This window comes from Notamacropus eugenii, chromosome 1 (genome assembly GCF_028372415.1).
Source record: "Notamacropus eugenii isolate mMacEug1 chromosome 1, mMacEug1.pri_v2, whole genome shotgun sequence".
Taxonomy (NCBI): domain Eukaryota; kingdom Metazoa; phylum Chordata; class Mammalia; order Diprotodontia; family Macropodidae; genus Notamacropus; species Notamacropus eugenii.
The window spans coordinates 592,874,732-592,893,826 of NC_092872.1; the positions used below are offsets into that span (position 1 = coordinate 592,874,732).

General features: G+C 39.4%; 1 protein-coding gene across 2 annotated transcripts in view; it reads right to left on the reverse strand.

Annotated features, from left to right (window-relative positions):
* Positions 1–3,518: 3,518 nt before the first annotated feature.
* The window catches only part of SNX5 (sorting nexin 5), a 50,119-nt gene continuing 34,542 nt past the window's right edge, over positions 3,519–19,095 (reverse strand). For both annotated transcript variants that reach the window (XM_072634525.1, XM_072634526.1), the window contains 9 exons: positions 18,694–18,817; positions 17,802–17,897; positions 15,698–15,803; positions 15,513–15,588; positions 13,446–13,485; positions 13,249–13,335; positions 6,849–7,008; positions 5,623–5,708; positions 3,519–4,521 (listed from right to left, as the gene is read on the reverse strand). In XM_072634525.1, the coding sequence (XP_072490626.1) occupies positions 4,471–4,521; positions 5,623–5,708; positions 6,849–7,008; positions 13,249–13,335; positions 13,446–13,485; positions 15,513–15,588; positions 15,698–15,803; positions 17,802–17,897; positions 18,694–18,817 (826 nt within the window). In that variant the 3' untranslated portion in view covers positions 3,519–4,470. The remainder of the gene's footprint in view (positions 4,522–5,622; positions 5,709–6,848; positions 7,009–13,248; positions 13,336–13,445; positions 13,486–15,512; positions 15,589–15,697; positions 15,804–17,801; positions 17,898–18,693; positions 18,818–19,095) is intronic.

Sequence of the window (19,095 nt, forward strand, 5' to 3'; positions counted from 1 at the left end):
CCAGAAAACACCCCATAACTTTGGGAGTCCCTCAGAGTTCAGTACTAGGTCCTTTTTTTCTTCTACGCTATTTCACTTATCACTTCCCAAGGTTTTAATTGCCATCCCTATGCTGATTCTCAAATCTACCTAACCTCTCTGCTGACCTCCTCCAATCTCATATGTCCAGCTGCCTTTCAGATATCTCAAACTGGATGTCCTTAAACTCAGTATGTTCAGAACTGAATTATCTTTCCCCTTAAGATCTCCCTATTTCCTAACTTTCCTGTTACTATACAGGTTATCACCATCCTCCCAGACACTGAGGTTCACCACCTAGGCACCATCCTTGTGTCTACTTCTCATCCCCCCATATCTAAGCTGTTGCCAAAACTTTTCCATCTTACCTTTGCAACATTTCTCCTCAAACACTGCCATCATTCTGGTTAAGGCCCTCATCACCTCAAGCCTGGACAACTGTAATAGCCTGCTGGGGGTACGTGCCTGCCCTACTCCAATTCACCCTCCATGCGGCCACTAAGAGATTTTCCTAAAGCACAGGTCTGACCATGACCATGACCTTGACAATGGCCACCCAACTAAAATCTCATTTTCCATATGAAGCCTTCTCTTAATCCTTCTTAATTCTGGAGTCTTCCCTCTCTTATTTCCCATTTATTCTGTATCTAGTTTGCTTATGCATGCTTGTTCATTGTCTCTTCGGTTAGACTGAGATCCTTGAAGGGTTGAGTCTTGCTTCTTTTGTATCCCCATTGACTGGCATGTAGTGGGCTATTGACTGCAAAATGAGAGGGTTGGACTAATGGGGTGGGGAACCTTCAGCCTCCAGGTCATACATGGCCCTCTAGGTCCTCAAGTGCAGTCCTTTGACCGAATCTAAATTTCACAGAACAAAAAACCCTTAACAAAAGGATTTGTTCCGTATAACTGGGACTTGATCAAAGTGCCAGAGCCAAAGACCTGGAAGGCCACAGGTTCCCAGTCCTTGGTAGATGAACTCTTCCAACTTCTAAATCTAGGACTCTGTCTTCCCTCATGGAATTCCTAGTTTCACTTTAATTCATCTCAAGTGTCATGTGCTACACAAAGGCCTTCTGGATGTCACCAGCCCTTGTCTTGCCCTAACCTCTGCTCCCCAACAACCTATATTCATTTTGTATATATGCTGCATTTATCTCTGTTCTCACCATACAATGTAAGCCACTTAAAAGCAGAGATGGTTTCATTATTTTTTTTTTGTATTCCCAACAATGGAGCTTAATGAATACCTGTTCATTACCTACCTCCACACACCCCAAATTCAGCCCTTTTCAGCCTTCTTCATTAGTTAAATCTTTACCCTCTCACTACCCAAAGTTCCAGTATTACAAAGGATCTTTTCCTTCTACATTTTACCTTTAAGGATCTAGTCCCATATTTACAATTATCTTCTGTGTTACACTGGTATCTTGCTCTGGTCCGCTGGACCACCCTAGTCCCTTCTAGTATACTATGTTAGTCTGTAAACAGCAAGCTAATTATGATAGGGCAATAGCAAAAGCCTGCAAAGGGCAACCCAGAAGTCCTGTACAAACCATCCCAAAGATCAAGGGAGCATAATTTATAAATATATATTAACCAAAATTCAAATCCTAGTAACATGCTGAATCAGGGGAGGCCACCTAAGCTGTTGTCAGGTACCACAAATTTCACATCTCCACAGACCAGTACTGATTTTACGATTATGTGGACAAGTTACAGCCTTAAGAGATCATCGGGAATTTTTTAGGTCCTTGCATTGCAATGTCGTTATAAGTCTACCAGAAAAAATCCTTATTGCTGTGTACAAAGTTCTGCTGGTTCTGCTCCTTTCGCTAAGCATCAATTCACATAAGTCTTTCCAGGCCTCTCCGAAGTCTTCCTGTTCATCATTCCTTGCAGCACAGTAGTATTCCATTGCATTCATATACCACAATTTATTCAGCCATTCCCCAGTTGATGGGCATCCCCTTGATTTCCAGTTTTTGGCCGTCACAAAGAGAGCTGCTATAAATGTTTTTGTACATGTGAGACCCTTTCCCATTTTTATGATCTCTTGGGGGTACAGTCCCAGAAGCGGTATTTGGCCATGTTAATGAACTAATCCAGTAGCACAGATTAATCCATTTCCCCCCCCAAAAAAACCACCACCACATCAGCACTCTTTCATCTGAGGGTGCACGTGCTTGAGAGCTCCCAACTCCATTGTATGTTCTGTCACTCATTCCCCTCCCCATCCTCATGTTGCCTGCCTTCACCACCCCATCCCCATGCCATCTGCCTCTGCACCCATTACCACTAGTCTCCATGCTTTCTGTGCTTTATTTTTTGTCCCCAAACCCTGTGCCTAAAGCGTGATTGCCACCGTTTCCTACCACCAGTTGTGGTCTTTCCCAGTGAGGACCTAAAGAACCAGGCTTATCTGTACCCATTTTGTAATGTCTTAAATGATCAATTCATCATCTCTACACAAATAACCTAGGAACCTACATGCTTAGCCTTCCTATCCCCCATGAGCTCCAGCCCCATCTCCCCAACTGCCTACTGGATAATTTTGTCCAAAACCCTCCCTCCCTCTTTCCTCTACAATTTGGTCTATCTTCCCTAAAAAAGCCTCCTCCCTCATTCCCAACTTCCCCGTTTCTGCTGATCTCATCATAGCTCAAGACCTTGGTTTCAGTTCTCCCTTCTCCTCTACAATTACCTGACTCTCTCATTGCCCTGCCTTTCCTGGTTTCATTATAATCTCTCATATTGGAATCCCCTGACTCATCTTCATGTCTTTGGTCTCTTATCCCTCTTTAATCTATCATTTGTATTGCTTCAAAGAACAATCTGCCTGAAGCATTATATTATTCAATCCTTTTCCTTACTCAAAAACCTTCAGGAGTTTCCCGCTGCCTATGGAACAAGGCAACAGCCCCTCATCCTAGAATGCAAGGCCTTCCGCAATCTGGCCTTACCACTCTCCTTCCCTGACATTACACACCACAGAGCTAAAGTGAATGGCTACTGCCTCATTCTCCTCCATCTCTCTTCCCTTTCCCCATGCTCAGAATTCTCCCTGTCCCCTCCCTACCAATCCATTTTATTTACTGAAAATAGCCTAAACACTCCTAATTCATTCACTTCTTTCCAAATCAAATTCCTTGGGAAATGGCAATTGGGAATATCAAACAATGTGCTTTATGGAGACCTATGTTAAGTCACTGTGGCATTCAACCACTGTGAAAAATGATTCAGCAAGTTAAGTACTGGAGAGGATTTTCTGGCAGTTACATTCCAGTTTAGCTTTTGCCACTGATGAGAGCAGCTCATACAAAAATCTCTCAATCAACATCCTGCAATCAGTCCCCTTGCCCTGTCACCTCCCGTTACCCCATCAAAAAAGGGCCACATTTATTGATCCCTAACCAACTCTAACTAAGAAAATTTCAAATCGTAAAAGAATTCAAAGACTTGAATATAATTTTAACACATAAAAATTTAAAAACAGGAAATTTCAGGAAGTATTCTCTTTATGTTTTATTATACATTTGCAATAAACCAGTTTGTGTAAAAAACAAAACAGACAAAAAGAGAAAGGAAAAAAAAGACATACACAAGCCCTCTCTGAAATGGATTTTTATGTTCCACTGTACCAAGCAGTAGGAGTAGCTTAAAAAAAAAAAAATCAATATGGCCAATTATACTACATACTAGGTCACTGAACTATCTCCATACCCTTAAGGTATTTTCCTTTCCCCTCCTAAATTGATGACACTCTAAATAGGAGAAAATTTCTCTTCTCCAAGTGTATTTATATTCCAACTACAAAACCTGTACTGTACAAGATCACTTACAAAAATAAATCTAATGAAATATCCTTGATCTCCCAATATAATATAAATACTCGAGGTGATTAAAGAACTATGTGAATAATATGGGAAAAAAATCTGATTTAAAAATGGAATGTTTGGACACCTGTCATTCAGCTCTTGAGCTGAAGAATGTTTTGTCGTACATAACTGGCTCCTAAGTAAAATTTTTAGTTTTTAACTGGATGGGAGCACAAGAAATGGGACACTCTTGTACCAAAGTCTCCTTCTAATGCTTTGTTCCAACAGGCACATTTTTGGGTACCTATCTCCTTACCATTTAAAAGAATTTTTTAGAATCTAGGACTTGTACTCTGTCCACTGTGAGGTAATAAATGTATTTGACAGAAAGGTTAGCTATGTCCAAATAACATACATGCAATTAACTCAAAGGAAAGTCCTAAAAAAATTAAACATGGTTATGTATTAGTCATTTCTCAGAAAGCAAAATATCTGTTCATATATAAATTTTTAGACTTAAAGTTTTAGTCAAAAGTAAAAATAAATCTTCCATGGCTAACGAAATTGAGTGCAATTGATGCTGGTTTTCACATTCATCTTCAGTTCATTCAGGTTCATTCAGAGTAAAGGCAACTTAGTTGTTCTTGAAAAGGTCAATGCAGCTTTGCAAGAGGGAGACATTATTCTAGAAGGAAGGGGAGAAACAGCTATGAGGCAGTCTAATAAATCACTTAGTCACCTATCTTAAAATGCTTAGTCTCCAGAAGAGAATTAAAAGCCACTTGGATTGACTTTTCCATTTGACAAATTCAGAATCAGGTCCACAAGCTTGGTGTGAAAACCTCAATCTAATGATACACTAAATTTCAGATACCCAATTCCTTTCTTTTTCAAATAAAGTCCTGGGTTTCCTAACTATTTAGAGAGATTCCACTCCCACAGTTCGATAGATAACACACAACTCCAAATTCAAGACCATCGTACTAAACAGGCGTGTGTATATATTTATATCTCTATACATACATGTATGTCAAAGAGTACATGGGTACCTGAAATTTACTATATGTTCCAGCATTCTACCTTTCAACGACTGAAGCACTGTTAGAAGGTTGTTTGTAATATGATAGTCTAGCCTTATTTCTGGCATGAACTATTAATACCTACATCCATCGTTGCTCTCTCAAAAGCAATAATATTTCTCATTTGTTAGGAGAATGGTTTGATTTTTATAGAGAAAAACCAGTACATACAGGTGGTCCTTAATCAAGTCTTTGTCCGCTTTAGTTTACACAACCAAATAAGTATGAGAATCATGGTGTCAGAACACACAAGAACATAAGGTAGTGTATCATGTTACTTCTTGACTTTTCATCAAATACTAGTATAACTAAAAATGACCATAGAAATGATAGATAATGGCAAAGTCTTTAACAGGTTAAAACTAAATTCCACAGGAAAAAAAAATTCCAAGTACCCAAACTCAATCTATCATTAGATCAAGCTCTTTTGTCCAAGCCAATATCCATTTGACAACTATTAGAATGGGGGCAGCTTGAACTCCTGAAAACTCAATGTTCCCCACCAGGAGACTCCCACCCTGCTAAGCTCCCAGTAAATGCTATTTTGCCCAATGATACATTCTGATAAAGCCAATTAAGCTTATGTGAAATATAGCTGCTGAGACACGACACAAAGTTAGCAGTGAAGAAAGAGCAATCTTCTGCTTCCCAACACATTAAATAAAAATTGGCACTACATAATAATTTCACTTGAAGATACAACTTACTTTTGCATGCTTTATTTCCAGTTCAGACATTTCAATTAGGTTTTTCCTAAATGCTGCCACTCTTTTCCGTTTAAAACTGATCAGTTCTACAGGAGAGACAAATGTTCAACTTGAAAAAAACTGAAAAATTTGTATGTTTTCTTTACACTATAGAAATGCTAAGATTTGAAAGTTATAATCACTTACAAAGCAATCAGAAACTGCAACTAGAAAAATATAGTCCTTATCTCTATTCAGAACTGAGTCAACACCATCCCAAAGCTACCTCATTGATGAAGAAAATAAAGATGTAAATCTATCTGCTTCAAAAATCATGAGTTTAAATGTCTTACAGCATCTTTACTGTGTAAGTGCTAATGGAAAACAAAGTCTACGTTATAGCTAAGATGGTAAGTCTAGCGAAAGGAGACAATTCCATTCATCGGAGAGAATAAACCTGAAACACCACTTTGGCGATGTAACTGCATCCAATTCTTTAGTCCTTTTGAGTACAGCAACAAGAGGAACTGTGATTTCTCCTTGCATATAAAGTAGTTTCCTAACTTTACAATTCATATAATCACCATCCTCCAAGGTACTAATTTTAGTAGCAGCATGCTTTTTAAAAAAAGAAATAGTCATTTAAATAGGGGTGAAAAAAATGAATTTTGGGGGAAACATTACAAAAACACAACCAAAAGTGTCTGCCTACAGGTGGAAAGTATTGACGGATTTTGTATTTAATATATTCGGTCATTCATAGGACTGGCTGATGATCTGTACTGTACAAGAATGCCCTTTCAGTCCATTAAAGAAAACTAAGATTAGAACAAGTAGTTTAAGCCACATTACTAAATTATAAGGAGCCCAGTGGTTTGGGCTACACATTTCATCTAGCCTCTAACTCATGGACATTTAACTCATGGCATCCCTAACACAGGCTGACTCAGAACTTCTGGTGAAATTCAGCTCTGAAGGATGTAAGGAGACACATTAAGAAAAGCTTGGACAGGCATCTCCTCTGTAACCTTCCCTTCCTTGCCCAGAGCCAGCACAACATGGCCATCTGCAATCATGTTTAGCACTCAATGTACACTAGTGTCTTTCAAGTTTCTTGGCAACGCTGAAGCAGATTAAATCCAGTCCAGAGCCAACACCCACTTGGGGGTTGCACTATGTGTTCTAATAAGAGGGCCCTAATTCAGCTAAATTAGGAGAGATTTGTTGATAGATAAGCATCCTTCTACCTTCCTTCGCAGATTCAGAGAGCTGCTCAAATTTCTGACAGCATTCTTGCTGGTGTGCCTCAGCCAATTTGACATCTTTGCTTTTTAACCGGGCTTTGTCCAGAGCTTTGTTTGAGTTTTCATAGTCAATGAGGGCTTTTGTACGTCTGTATAAAAGATCCTGGAAAGAAGACATGTAGGACAATTCAACTTTTCTTTTAAAACTCCAAGCATACACATGGATGGAAAGAATCAGCATTGCTTTTAAGTAAACAGAACTATTCTAAACTAGCCATTCTATAATGACATAAAATTAGTTTACAGTGCTATTTCGGAAGTAAAATGGCTTAATTGTAGATAGTTTTTAAAAATATACAAGATATACTCTGTACCACCTTTCAGAATTGGTCTCATTACTTTGTTAGTAATGATTAGTATATAAATTCCATGTTAGCAAATACCTGCTAGACAACTTCACTTGCATGACATATAGCTATCTTAAATTCAAGCTGTTAAAATAAATTCTATTTCCTCCCCCCAAAACCATCCATCCTCCCAACTTGTTAATCCTTCTAGTTATCCAAGTTCTCCTCCGAATCATCTTCCGTCACTGCCACCACGTTCTCCCCACCCAAGTCTTACTGATTTTTGCTTCACATCTTTCAAATCCATCCCCTTTTGTGTACACACAGACACAGACCTTATCATCTCCGGATCTCTAGTCTGGACTATTGCAATACTGTAACAGCCTCCTAATTGGTTTCCTTGTCTCTCCAATCTATTCTAGGCATCAGAATGGCATTCCTAAAACAACGAACTGACCAAATTTCCCCTCTAATAAAAAATATCTCTTAGATAAAACACAAACTCCTCATTCTGTCATTTAAAGCTCTCTTCAACATGGCTTCTACCTCCCTTTCCAGGCAACTCATTATCCTTCCCTTTTCACTCTGTCTTTCCAGTCAAGCTGATTTGCTCACTCTTCCTCATGAAATTCCATCTCCAGACACTTACTAGAAACATTCTCTCCCATTTGTAGGTCTCCTCTCCCTCTTCACCTCTGCTTTTCAGAATCCCTTATATATTCCAAAGTACAAATTAGACATCCCATCTTACTCAAGATTTTTCCTACCCTGCTCCAACCTCCCAGATATCAGTTCTCTTTTCTCTTAGAATACTTTATGCACACCATATCTTCCAATCCATAAAAGCAAGTCAAACTATGAGTAACTGGAAAGACCAGTGAAGGGTCCTAGAGAACAGATAATGGAAACTTCCCAGCCCCCACCAGAAGTGAGGGACTATAGGATGGGATGCTGTATGTGTTGTCAGGTGCTCTGAATGTTTGCTTAGCTGTTTTCCTTTGTCACAAGTGAGGGTTCAATCTGGAAGGAGCATGAGGTCCCTGCCAGCAGGCAGGGGCTAGTTCTTTTGCCTATGTAATCTTCAAGTCCTGCAGAAATCTTTCATTTCATCAGCATGGGGAACTCCAAATGTGAAAACTCCTTCCATCGATGAAAATGAGAAACTAGTCTGTAACTTCAATCTGTTTTTTAGGGGCCCTGAGAAGTTGTGACTTGCCCATGATGTACTGTACTCAGGTCTTTCTGACACCAAGGTCAGCCTTCTACTACTTCATGCTGCCTCTTACCTTTCACATGTCAGGTGCTTAATGTAAGCATTAAACTGAAGTAAGGATTTAACTATCAGTTAAGTCACAATGCTAATAAATCTCTAAAAGAATTCATCCCTTCATATTTCTGATTTAAAATTTAACCAGAACTATATAATGTTAAAGCTAGTTAAAGCTAGATGGCACCTGACAGATCAACTAGTCCAATCTTCTCATTTTACAGATGAAGACACCGAAGCCCATTATCTTGCCAAAGGTCAGAGCTAGGAAACAGCAAAGCCACTACTGGACAGAAACACTGACAGGGAAGGAAGATACAAAAGCTAATAAATCTTACAAGTTACTACCTCCTAGAGGTAAAAGGTCTCAAAGCTCACTCTATCAAGGGGAAATCAACAGAAAATGTTGCAGCTTAGATAATTTTAGTCAGCAAGGTCTCAGCAGCCACTTAGTCCAAGTCACATCTCACCAGAATCCCCAAGACCACAACCGCCTGCCCAAGCAGCCATTCAGCCTCTGCAGCAGGCCACTCCACTTTTGGATAACTAATAATGCTTAGGAAATTTTCTCAGCATCACACTGCTCCTTGTTCTGCCTCTGGGGTCAAACTGAGTAAATCTGGTCCTTCTCCCACATGACAAGCTTTCTACAGGTGGTCCCCAAGGCCTCCCTTCTCCAATCTAAGCATCCCCAGTCCTTTTGCCTATCCTCACATGAAAGACTCTGGGTCATTATTCTGGCTGCCCTCTTTGGAGACTCTCTACCTTCTCAATGTGTGGCACCTTGCATTGAACCCCACAGCCCCATGGGTAGGGCATGGAGGAACTTCTCAGTCCTTCCTTCCTCAAAGCTATAAATCCCTTAGTGCAGCCCTGGCCCACACTCAGGTCGCAATCCACTAAGATTCCTGTCAGATCTTTTTCAGACAAACAATCACCTAACTGTGCTGGCCTATTTGTACTTGAAGTGGATTTTTGAACCCAAGCAGGATTTTACATTTACCCCTATTAAATATAATCTGATGAAATTCAGTTCAATCCTTTAGCCTTTCTGGATACTTCTGAATCCATTCCAGCTTTGTCATCTGAAAATTGGATACAGTCCACCACGTAAGCTTTTATCCAAGTCAGTAGAAACTAGGCAGCACAGTGGACACAGCACAGGGCTTAGAGTCAGGAAAACCTGAGTTCAAATCAAGTCTCAGACACTAACCAGCTGTGTGACCCCTGGCAAGTCATTTAACTACTGCCTGCCTGTTTCCCAATCCACAAAGCGGGGACAATAACAGCGCCATCTCCCATAGTGCCTGGCACACGGCACTTCATAAGGGCTTGTTTCCTTCCCTTTCTTTACTAACAACACAGGCACATGCCACCAAACCATTCACCACTTCTGAACCCAGCCATTCAACCCACTCCAAATTCACCTAATTGGACTATTAACTAGCCTCTCTTCCTTCATCTTTCTCCCAAGGACATATTTACTTATTCTGCAAAAAACACAACAAACACCAATAAGATTAGTCTGTCATCACATGAGCTCTTTCCAGTCACTGCTTCCTTTCCCAAACAGTCACTATCTCCAACTCCTGGCAGAATTCTAGACCAGATCAAGCTGACAGGCCAATAGCAGACAAACTGCCCTCTCATCCTTCCAGATGGAACCCTCCCTTGTGAAAAAGGAAAAGTTAAGCAAAAATATTCAGAACACCTGACAACACATACAGTACCCCAATCCCATAGTCCCTCACTTCTCTCACTGCGGGAAGGGGCCCCAGGCCAGCACACAGTGGCACAAGGTTCTATTACCTGTGTGCTCTCTGGGGCCTTCACTGGTATTTTTAGCTAGTCATAGTTTGCACTGCTTTTATGGATTAGTTTATTTGCCTTCCTGTAGTGACTATGTATACTGTCTTTATTCTGCACTGGTTCAAATAAACTTTCGAGTGTTTCTCTCAATTCTTCATATTTACAGAGTAACATTTTGTTATTCACATGGCATTGTTTTCCAGCCAACTGCCCATCAACGGGCACTCATTTTATTTTTCATTCGTTACTGTCACCAAAAAGCACTACTATAAACATTTTGCTATCTACTTGACCTTTGTTTCAGTTTCTCATTTCATTGGGGTTATATATTCAGTCATGAGGTTTCTAGGTCAAGAAATAGAGACAGTTTAGTCACTTTTCTTGCATAACACCGAACTGATATCCAGAATGTTTGGACCACTTCACAGAACATTAATTTGCCTATCTTGCCCAGCCCCTCTCACCCGGGGCAAAGAGGACAAAATATGAGAAGAGTCAATTTGCACGGTGAGAGGTGAAACCTCAGAGTGGTTTAAGTTTGTATTTTTCTAACTTATCAGTGATTTTGATTTGGAGCTCCATGATCTTTCATATATAACTCAGCATGATGGCTCAGCAATGATATTACTGCCTTCAGGATCTGAAAATGTGGCTCAATCTAGTATTAGTGCCAGATGAATGTAATTCAATTGAATGAAGTTGCCTCAATTCAAGGGCAGGCTTGTGTTTTCCAACAGTCTCCTTACTTTTATTGGGTATCAACTGCCTACCAGTTACATTTTTCCTGTTTTTTCCCCCATTCAAAGGCCATTTTCTTTGGCAGAGAAAGCGGGGGGAAGAGGGGAGATCAGAACTGAGCAGGTCCTTCCCCTTCTTTGATTCCCCTCCCCCATGAAGACAGCTGACCCCCACCCCTTCCTGCTGCCATCAGTTTTTACCACCAGTATCGGTTCACTCTGTGCTTTAGTTACATTATGCCAAACTCATTTACATCTTGCTACTTGTCCTTCCATCTTCTACACATATCTATTTAACAATCTTGATGGGTTCTCCACGTACCCACATCACTCTCTTAAGAAAATTCTTATCTTTCATCAGAATGGTTTCCGTGTCTTCAGACTTTCACTCCTGAGAGTTGACCATGTCTTTTGGGATGATTTCCCCTATAGAATTTTAATCCACATAATCCTATCTTTCCTTTTAACCTTTTGAAATCTGCATTCCTCAAAAAAGGGTGCATATCAGTCTATGCTTGGCTTTTCTGGCCTCTAACACAAGTCTACCCTGCCGTGCCCCACCACACACCCCCAAAACAAGGTTACACCCTAAACAACCCATTAGGATGTTTAGTTTTCTCCCGGTAAGTAGAAAATCAAGTTCTTGGTTGGTTCTTCCAACATGTGAACAATGAAACTATCCATCATTAAGGCAAGAAGGTATTAACTACAGGTCTGGATAATTAATTAAAATCCCTCATCAACTAGTATATTATGCCTCTGTGCCAGGCATGAGATTTGTTTTCCCAAATTGTTCAGTTTCCTCTTATGGCCTAGAAGGTCTGAATCACCTTCTTTTTTTGTCTTGTGAATACAAGACAAAAACTGTATCTATTTCTCCTTCTATTAATCTTCAGCCAAATGATTTCCACCAATCTTTTCCCCTTTGGGTTGTTTGATTTCTTCATGAATTTCTTTGTCATCAACGCTATCCACCTTATTCCTTGTCCCCATTTTACCTATCCTGTTCCTTTTGAAGACAGGCACATTCAGCCAGAGCTGGACGTATTCTGACCTTCACATCTCAGTGAGACCCATTAAGTCAAATTTGCCTTCTTACACTGCACCTCTATGTCATCTTGCTTGCTGCCTAAAGTTTAAACATTTAGGGTCATAGATTTGTCTGCTGTGAATGTATGGGTACCTCAACTGCTATGCTTTTTCTGTCACTCTAACTACTTTATAGCACAGCTAGCACTCAGTGGATATACACAGGTTGTTTTCGCCCTACCTCATCATCGTTTATCGAAAGCCCTTTTGCTGAGATTTTTAAGACACCTGCTAAGTGCATTTTTACCAGGCTTTGTTAGGTGCAGTCCATCCCTCACAAACATCTTATCATCCCTATCCTTCAGGGCATAAACTCAGGTAAATCACCCTCAATCATCCAGACTCTGAAAAGTCCCAGGAGGTTTTCTGTTCTGTCTGGATATATACCCCAGGGAGACAACTCTAATCAGGACAACAAAACCAATTCCTTGGTATTCTCAAATATCATGATTATTCTCAATTCTTCTGGGCCTCCCTGGATCATCTTTTCCTTGACAGTTTCTGTGGATCTGCTTCAAAGCTCCTTCTTACAAAGAGCCCCAGTAAACCAAGCCAGCTTTCCTCGCTTACAGTCTAGGGAATCTGGCCTTTTTGCTATGCTTCACATGACACCCCATTCTCTTCCATCTCTGTGCCTCTGTACTAGCACGTGCATTCCCACATACCACCACGGTCCAGAACCTGTGACTTCCTTCAAGTCTCAGCCCAAATGCTACCTTCCATACGAAGCCTTTTCTCCTCTCTACACCAACTGCCACAGCTTCTCTCCACCCCTCATTGACTTTGTATCCTTTCTATATACACTGAGATTCATGTTGTCTCCTTCCAATGGAAGGTAAGCTCATTGATGGCAGGGACTGTTTCATTTTTGTCTTTGTATCTCCAGGGCGTGGTATATAGTATATACTTACTGATAAGTTTGCTGACTTGGTCCTTAAAATGCAATATAGATACAGAGTTACTGAAAGTGAACAAAAACCCACAAATAGTTTGAGTTTTCAGCAAAATGTCTTAATTTATGCTACAAACTATAGTTAAACTTCTATGATGCCATCATAGGGAGGTCAAGAAATGACTAAATTTTTAGTTTCATTTAGATGAACCTGAACCAATATGTGTTAGCTCAGAACTCCTAAAGTGTTTTCAGTCCTTACCTTAGCAGCTTCTATGTTGAGCATATAATATCTGAGGAGCTCTGTCAGTTTTAAATCTTCATCTGATGATACTCGACCCTCCACTTTCTACAAAAAGGAACAAAAAAAATTTAAAGAACCAGTCATTCTTTGTCCAATGAGAAATCCAATTTTTTTCAGGAGGGTGGGGGTAGGATGGTAAACATACAAACACTTACTCTTAGCTTTTCAAATAGCTCAGCAACTTTCAGTAAATATCTGGAGGGAAAAAGACAAAAATGGACAATTACCTTGATTTCTAACAGAATATTTGCTCATTCTTGAAGCCTGAAGTAAATCTTTTCTCATTTGACAGATGACTAACTTTATTAAAGGCGTAACTGTCCTCTGCATTCAGCAAGCACTAAAAGTGTTGCATATTAAATTTGCTGTGTTATAAATTAGAGAATATCTCCCTTGCCCACCCTACACAAACAGAACGGTTCCCTCAGACATTCCAAAAACAAAAACCACGCACAAAATAAAAAGGTAAGTTTCTAGCACTTAAAAACTATCACCTTTCCTACAAACATTCTAGAAAGCAATTTGGAAATTCACAGTGATCAAAATGTCCATATCCCTTGACTCTTTCACTAGAAGGCATAAAAGAAAAACTCTATATATGTCAAATTATTTATAGCAACATTTTTTGTGGTAATAAAGAACTGGAAAACAAAGTAGATGCCCATTTATCAGGGAACAGCTTAAGAAATTGCGACACATGAAACAAATGAAATAAGAAAAGTCAGAGGAAACTATACAGACCGATATAAACAAAAGCAATATACTCACTGACTACACAACTTTCATCAAAGAACCACAAAAGAATCAAAACCAGCAGCAAAACTGTAATTGCTAAAAACTGAGGCACAAAGAAAAGATCTGAGCCACGTCCTACTTTCCTGCACAAGTGGTGGACTGTGGGTGGAGAAGACTGTATCAGACTTTGCTGATCCATTGGTTAGTTTTACAGAACTTTTCTTTAGTAAAAGGGATGGCTTTCTGTAAAGGGATGAGAGGGAAGGATACAGTGGGAAATGCAGATAATACAAAACCCAAAGGTATCAATACAAATGTGTTTAAAGTAAAAAATTAAGCTATTACCAGCCTCAGTTTATAAAATTTGAACATAGCCAAGACCTCAAATGCAGGTGCAACACATTTTTCTGAATTCAAAGCCTCATGGTCACAAACCTGGGTCACACACTCCATTACAAATGATTTACTTCAGTAAGCGGGACAAAATACCTATTATTTCAGATCAAACGTTTTGAAAAGCTCTACTTTGCTCCTTCTGTCAGACCTATTCAATTTCACACATGAATTCTAACAGAAATAATAAGTTCACATTGACAGTGTTATAGGGAAACAAATCAGAGGCAGAGAATTCAGCAGAAAACCTTTAACAAAACCAAAACATCGACACAAGGTTAGAGATGCAGATGATGCCAATATAAAATGTACAGCTTATTTCTAAATCCAAACCCCTAATTTTACAGATAAGTAAACAGACTCTTTAAGAGAAATTGCTCATGGCCTCTGTCACCATCTTATGACTCTCACTCCAGACGCCACTACCATGACTAAATTAATCAGAGGTATGGTTTCTTTTTACAGTAAAAGAACTGATTTTGCATGTCTCCTAACTACCTTCACCTTAAGGTCACCCTCAATCTGATGTTGCCTCTAGTCAGACTGCAGACTCAGTAGACGCAGGCTTTATTCTTAACTGCCACCAACGTGCAGTCAGGTGACTTACCTAGGAGGGCAAGGCACCTAACTGGGCTGAAATTTCAAAATTTCACAAATAAATGTTTGCTGAACTGAAACAAAGACACCATGTGATCTAAGACTACTTTTTAGGCTGTAAGACGCAAAGCGCTTGGATATCAAAGTGCTCTGATGAACATAAAATGCTAAGAAGAAGCTAGTCTTTAACATTCTGAAGGCCAAGAAATACCAGGCTTAGCACAGTCCAAACAGCAAGCGAGCTTATTCTCAAGTACAGTGTAACAGGATTCCTCAAGTGTTCCTAGTCTATTTCTTTTTATCATAAAAACCTAAAGAATCCTTTTCAAGAAGAACTCTGGCTGACAAGGATGATAGTCTTAGCAGCAAACAAAAAGAGGAGAGGTACATTTAGTGTCCACAACTCCTTCTGCAGCACACAGAAATGCTCAGCTTCAGGATCTGCCTGAACTTTCTGTGTACCACTCGCCAGCTCCCCACCCTCCAAGTCTGCTTACTTTTTGATGACAGTTGGCTCTTCTAAAGCGAGGCTATTCAAGCAGGCTGAAGTATGGATATAATCATCTGCGACATCTGCAGAAACAAAAATAAAACTTTCAGTTCTATCAGAACAAAGGTGAAAACATTAGCTATTTTTCTTTCTTTTTCTTTTTTATTAACCCAGCAAGTCTATGGTAAGTACTTTTATGAGATCTGGTCATTCTGTCGGCTTTTGCACATGAATCCTTGATCCTATTGTAATAGTTGATGAGGAAATTCTTCTCTTGGTCAAAGAAGTCATCTACTTCCTACAAAGGGGGAAAAAAAGATTATTTTTTTTAAAGTATTAACTTGATCCAACCAAGAGAGAAAACCTGGACTAGCTGGGGGTATTTCCATAGAATAACATCTTTAGAATTCAAATTTCACTCCAACACTTCCTGAGTTCAGACCCTCCAATTAGGGATCAGACTTTACAATGTCTTTACTAATACAACATTATTACTATATTACTAGGAGAGAAAGGAAAATAGAATAATATACTAAGATCTGAGTATCAATGAGAAAGAAAAAAAAAGAAACAACAGAAAAAGCTTCAGCTGAGCTTCACAGCCAACTCTCCAATTCCTTCCCTTGTCTCAAGAAAAGGAACATTCATAGTAACAAGCAGCAGCTAAAAACCTATTAAAGGAGGGGCTTGGAAGCAAATATTGGGGTTCAGGACCTTTTGGAGGGGGGTATCCACCGCATCTGTCACAGTGCCCTGCACATAGCAGGAACTTAATAAACACATCTGGCAATATTTTTTAATTTATAAAGAAACATTTCTAGGGTAATGATGGGGTACTTTTTTATTTTCTTTTTTTTTATCTGGGACAAGATGGTAGGAGAAAGGGAAGAATGTGGAAACAAAAATTTTATGCTTGATTTGAAAGCATTTTTTTTAAAGGCTAAGATTAGTGGAGAGGAAGGAGCTAAAAACAAGAATACTTGGTGAGGTCAGAAAAGATTTCATTTCCTGTTAAAGTACAAGGCCGATAATGGAGTTCTTAAACTGCAATGGCTTTGCTGGAGCCTAGGAAGCTTGCTGTAACACAGGAAGACTGTGTTCAAGATTTTAACCGAAGGAATGCCCAAGTGGGAACATCCCCCTTCCTCTTCTCTCTCTACATTGTGATCCCTCTGCATTATTATCAGCTAAGGTACAAAGGCTTGCATGACCAAAAGGAAGCTACTCAATCTGTACATGACTACCGGAAAGCAACTGTAATCAAAGGGCATGCTGCCCAGTTTGGCCAACAGTATGGCACTGCTTGACTGGTAAAGACAGTCCTATAATGAAAGACACAAGGGATTCACTCTGTTACCTTGAAGGTATGGCAAGAAACTATGTTCTGTGTACTCTATAATGAGTATGAGTTTACTTAAACAGAATAAATTGAATTCAGAGGATAGGTTTAAGAGACTCAGTGTAACAAATGGCCAATATGGAAGGAACCAGGGCTCAACTTTCAAATCGTTTAGATTTTCCTAGCTTATAAAAACAATGGTACATGATGCCATGACCATTTCACAAGAGCAAAATGTGACAGAGACATTGCTTGAGCTCAGTTTTCTTGAGGTGACATCTTTCAAAACTGTCTGGCTATGTTTAGTGTATTCTTGTTGGTAAGATTAGTATGCCAACCTAAGAGGTACACGGCATATGTAAAGCCGTCTGTACCCTAAAGAAAAAGGACAGTAGACAGATATAGTCCAACTACAGTTAAGTTAAAATTGGCCTTCTGCTGTTGGACTCTCTTCTATGCATACCCCGATTTTAAGCTCTCAACTCTCTTCTGGCTGCCCCTTTGTTCTCCCCTTCTGGGGTTGCTGCTTTTCTATTCGTGAATCCTTACTGCCTCCCTCTCTGTTTCCTTCCTTGGAAGGAAGCCCTATCTACATCGTGAAAGTTCTCCCTCCAGCTTCTACTTGCTGAGAAACCTGTTTTCTTCTCCCAAGATTATTCCTGTTGTAGTTGAAGTAGGTCACTGAAACAAAAGGGATATATTAGAGAACTTTCTGATGCTCCTTTCCCTTGGCTGAAACAGTTGTTAGTGAGTTCTATACAAGGTGCTTAGGAAAAATGTGGATGTAAAAGAGAAAAATCCACCTTTTTAAACAATATTCTTGCTGGGAAATCTTTTTATCACTGATGTGTTGTAGTACAGAATTGGTTTTCTCTGTCCTTAGTAGAAAACACCATTGCCAACTAATACCCAGAAAACAGAATCACATTTCAGGGAAAAAAGTCAGAAGCCATTTACCTTAACTCCAGAAAAAAGAACTTCATCAGCACTTTTCACCACACTCTTAAAGAAGCCACCAAACATCTCCTTAGTGTTTTTCCTCCTAACACTTAGCTAGAATGGAGGGGGGGGAGGAATAAGGCACAAAAAGGAATAGAAAAAGTTTCAAAAAGATGGTTCATGGAGTACATGCTACATGTTATAAACTAAGAAGAATTATGACCATGTTCTAAGCCTTTTATAATATTTTCCCCAGTATTGTCACTTTTAAAAAATATTTCCTTTATTTTACAGATGTGTGGCACATCCAATCCAACTAAACTAAGCTGGAAGATCGTTAAGCCTTAGCTGATCATCTACAGAGATTTTTATTCACATATATCTGAAATCTTTGTTTAGGTTGCCTATAAAAATTACAAAGGAAAAGTCATAAAATTGATTATATGCTAATACACAACCTTTATGTAGGAAAGAACATTTAATTTAGTGATATTATGGGAGTCTAACACCCATGCAGTTAGCGAGAGACAAGAAACCCAAACATGAAAAATCTCTGCAGCCCCAGTCACAAAAACTTCAAGAAGCAGAACAGACATGGCCAAGGACCTTTCTTTGAACCATGAATGAACGCATGGCTACCCTTTAACCTTGGGGCTTCTGCCCATGTGAGGGGGCTGCAGCAAAGGCAGGAGTGAGTGCTTTGGAAGAAAAAAGAAAAATGACTTTTCCTGGCAAAGAGAGTTAATGAGTTGGCAAAATGCTTTCTACAATGGCTCCATTTGAAATCTTTTCTTGCTAACACTGTCTCTAGTTTGTACTACTTAGTGAAAAGTTTAGAACCTTCTCAACAGGTTTTGGGGCATGCAATATAATCTTAATAAACCCTATAAAAGAGATGTAAGTGCCTTACATCCTGATCATATTCCAGGAAAACATGAAAGTTGCGATCTTTGCTGAGGACAGGATGAGAAGAAAGTCGCTGAAGAAAAACTTCATGGGATGATACAGTCTTCTTAAAGACAGCTAGATATTCCCTGAAATAAATGTACAGTATTGAGACCTATGCTCAATTCTTTGATCATCTTAATGATCCCCAGTATTGATAAATTATTGGCCTATAAAATCTGACACTAGAATTAGTGTGACAAATGGCATTTGATTATGTTGCTGTCCTCACGTAGGTAAGCGGCAGATCAGTAAAGAACATACTGGCATTAGCAGAAACCACCAAAATAAAAACTCAGGTGTGATTAGCAAGAATCACACTAATCTATTATCATAATTTATCAGTTTTAGCAACAAGTCAAATCTC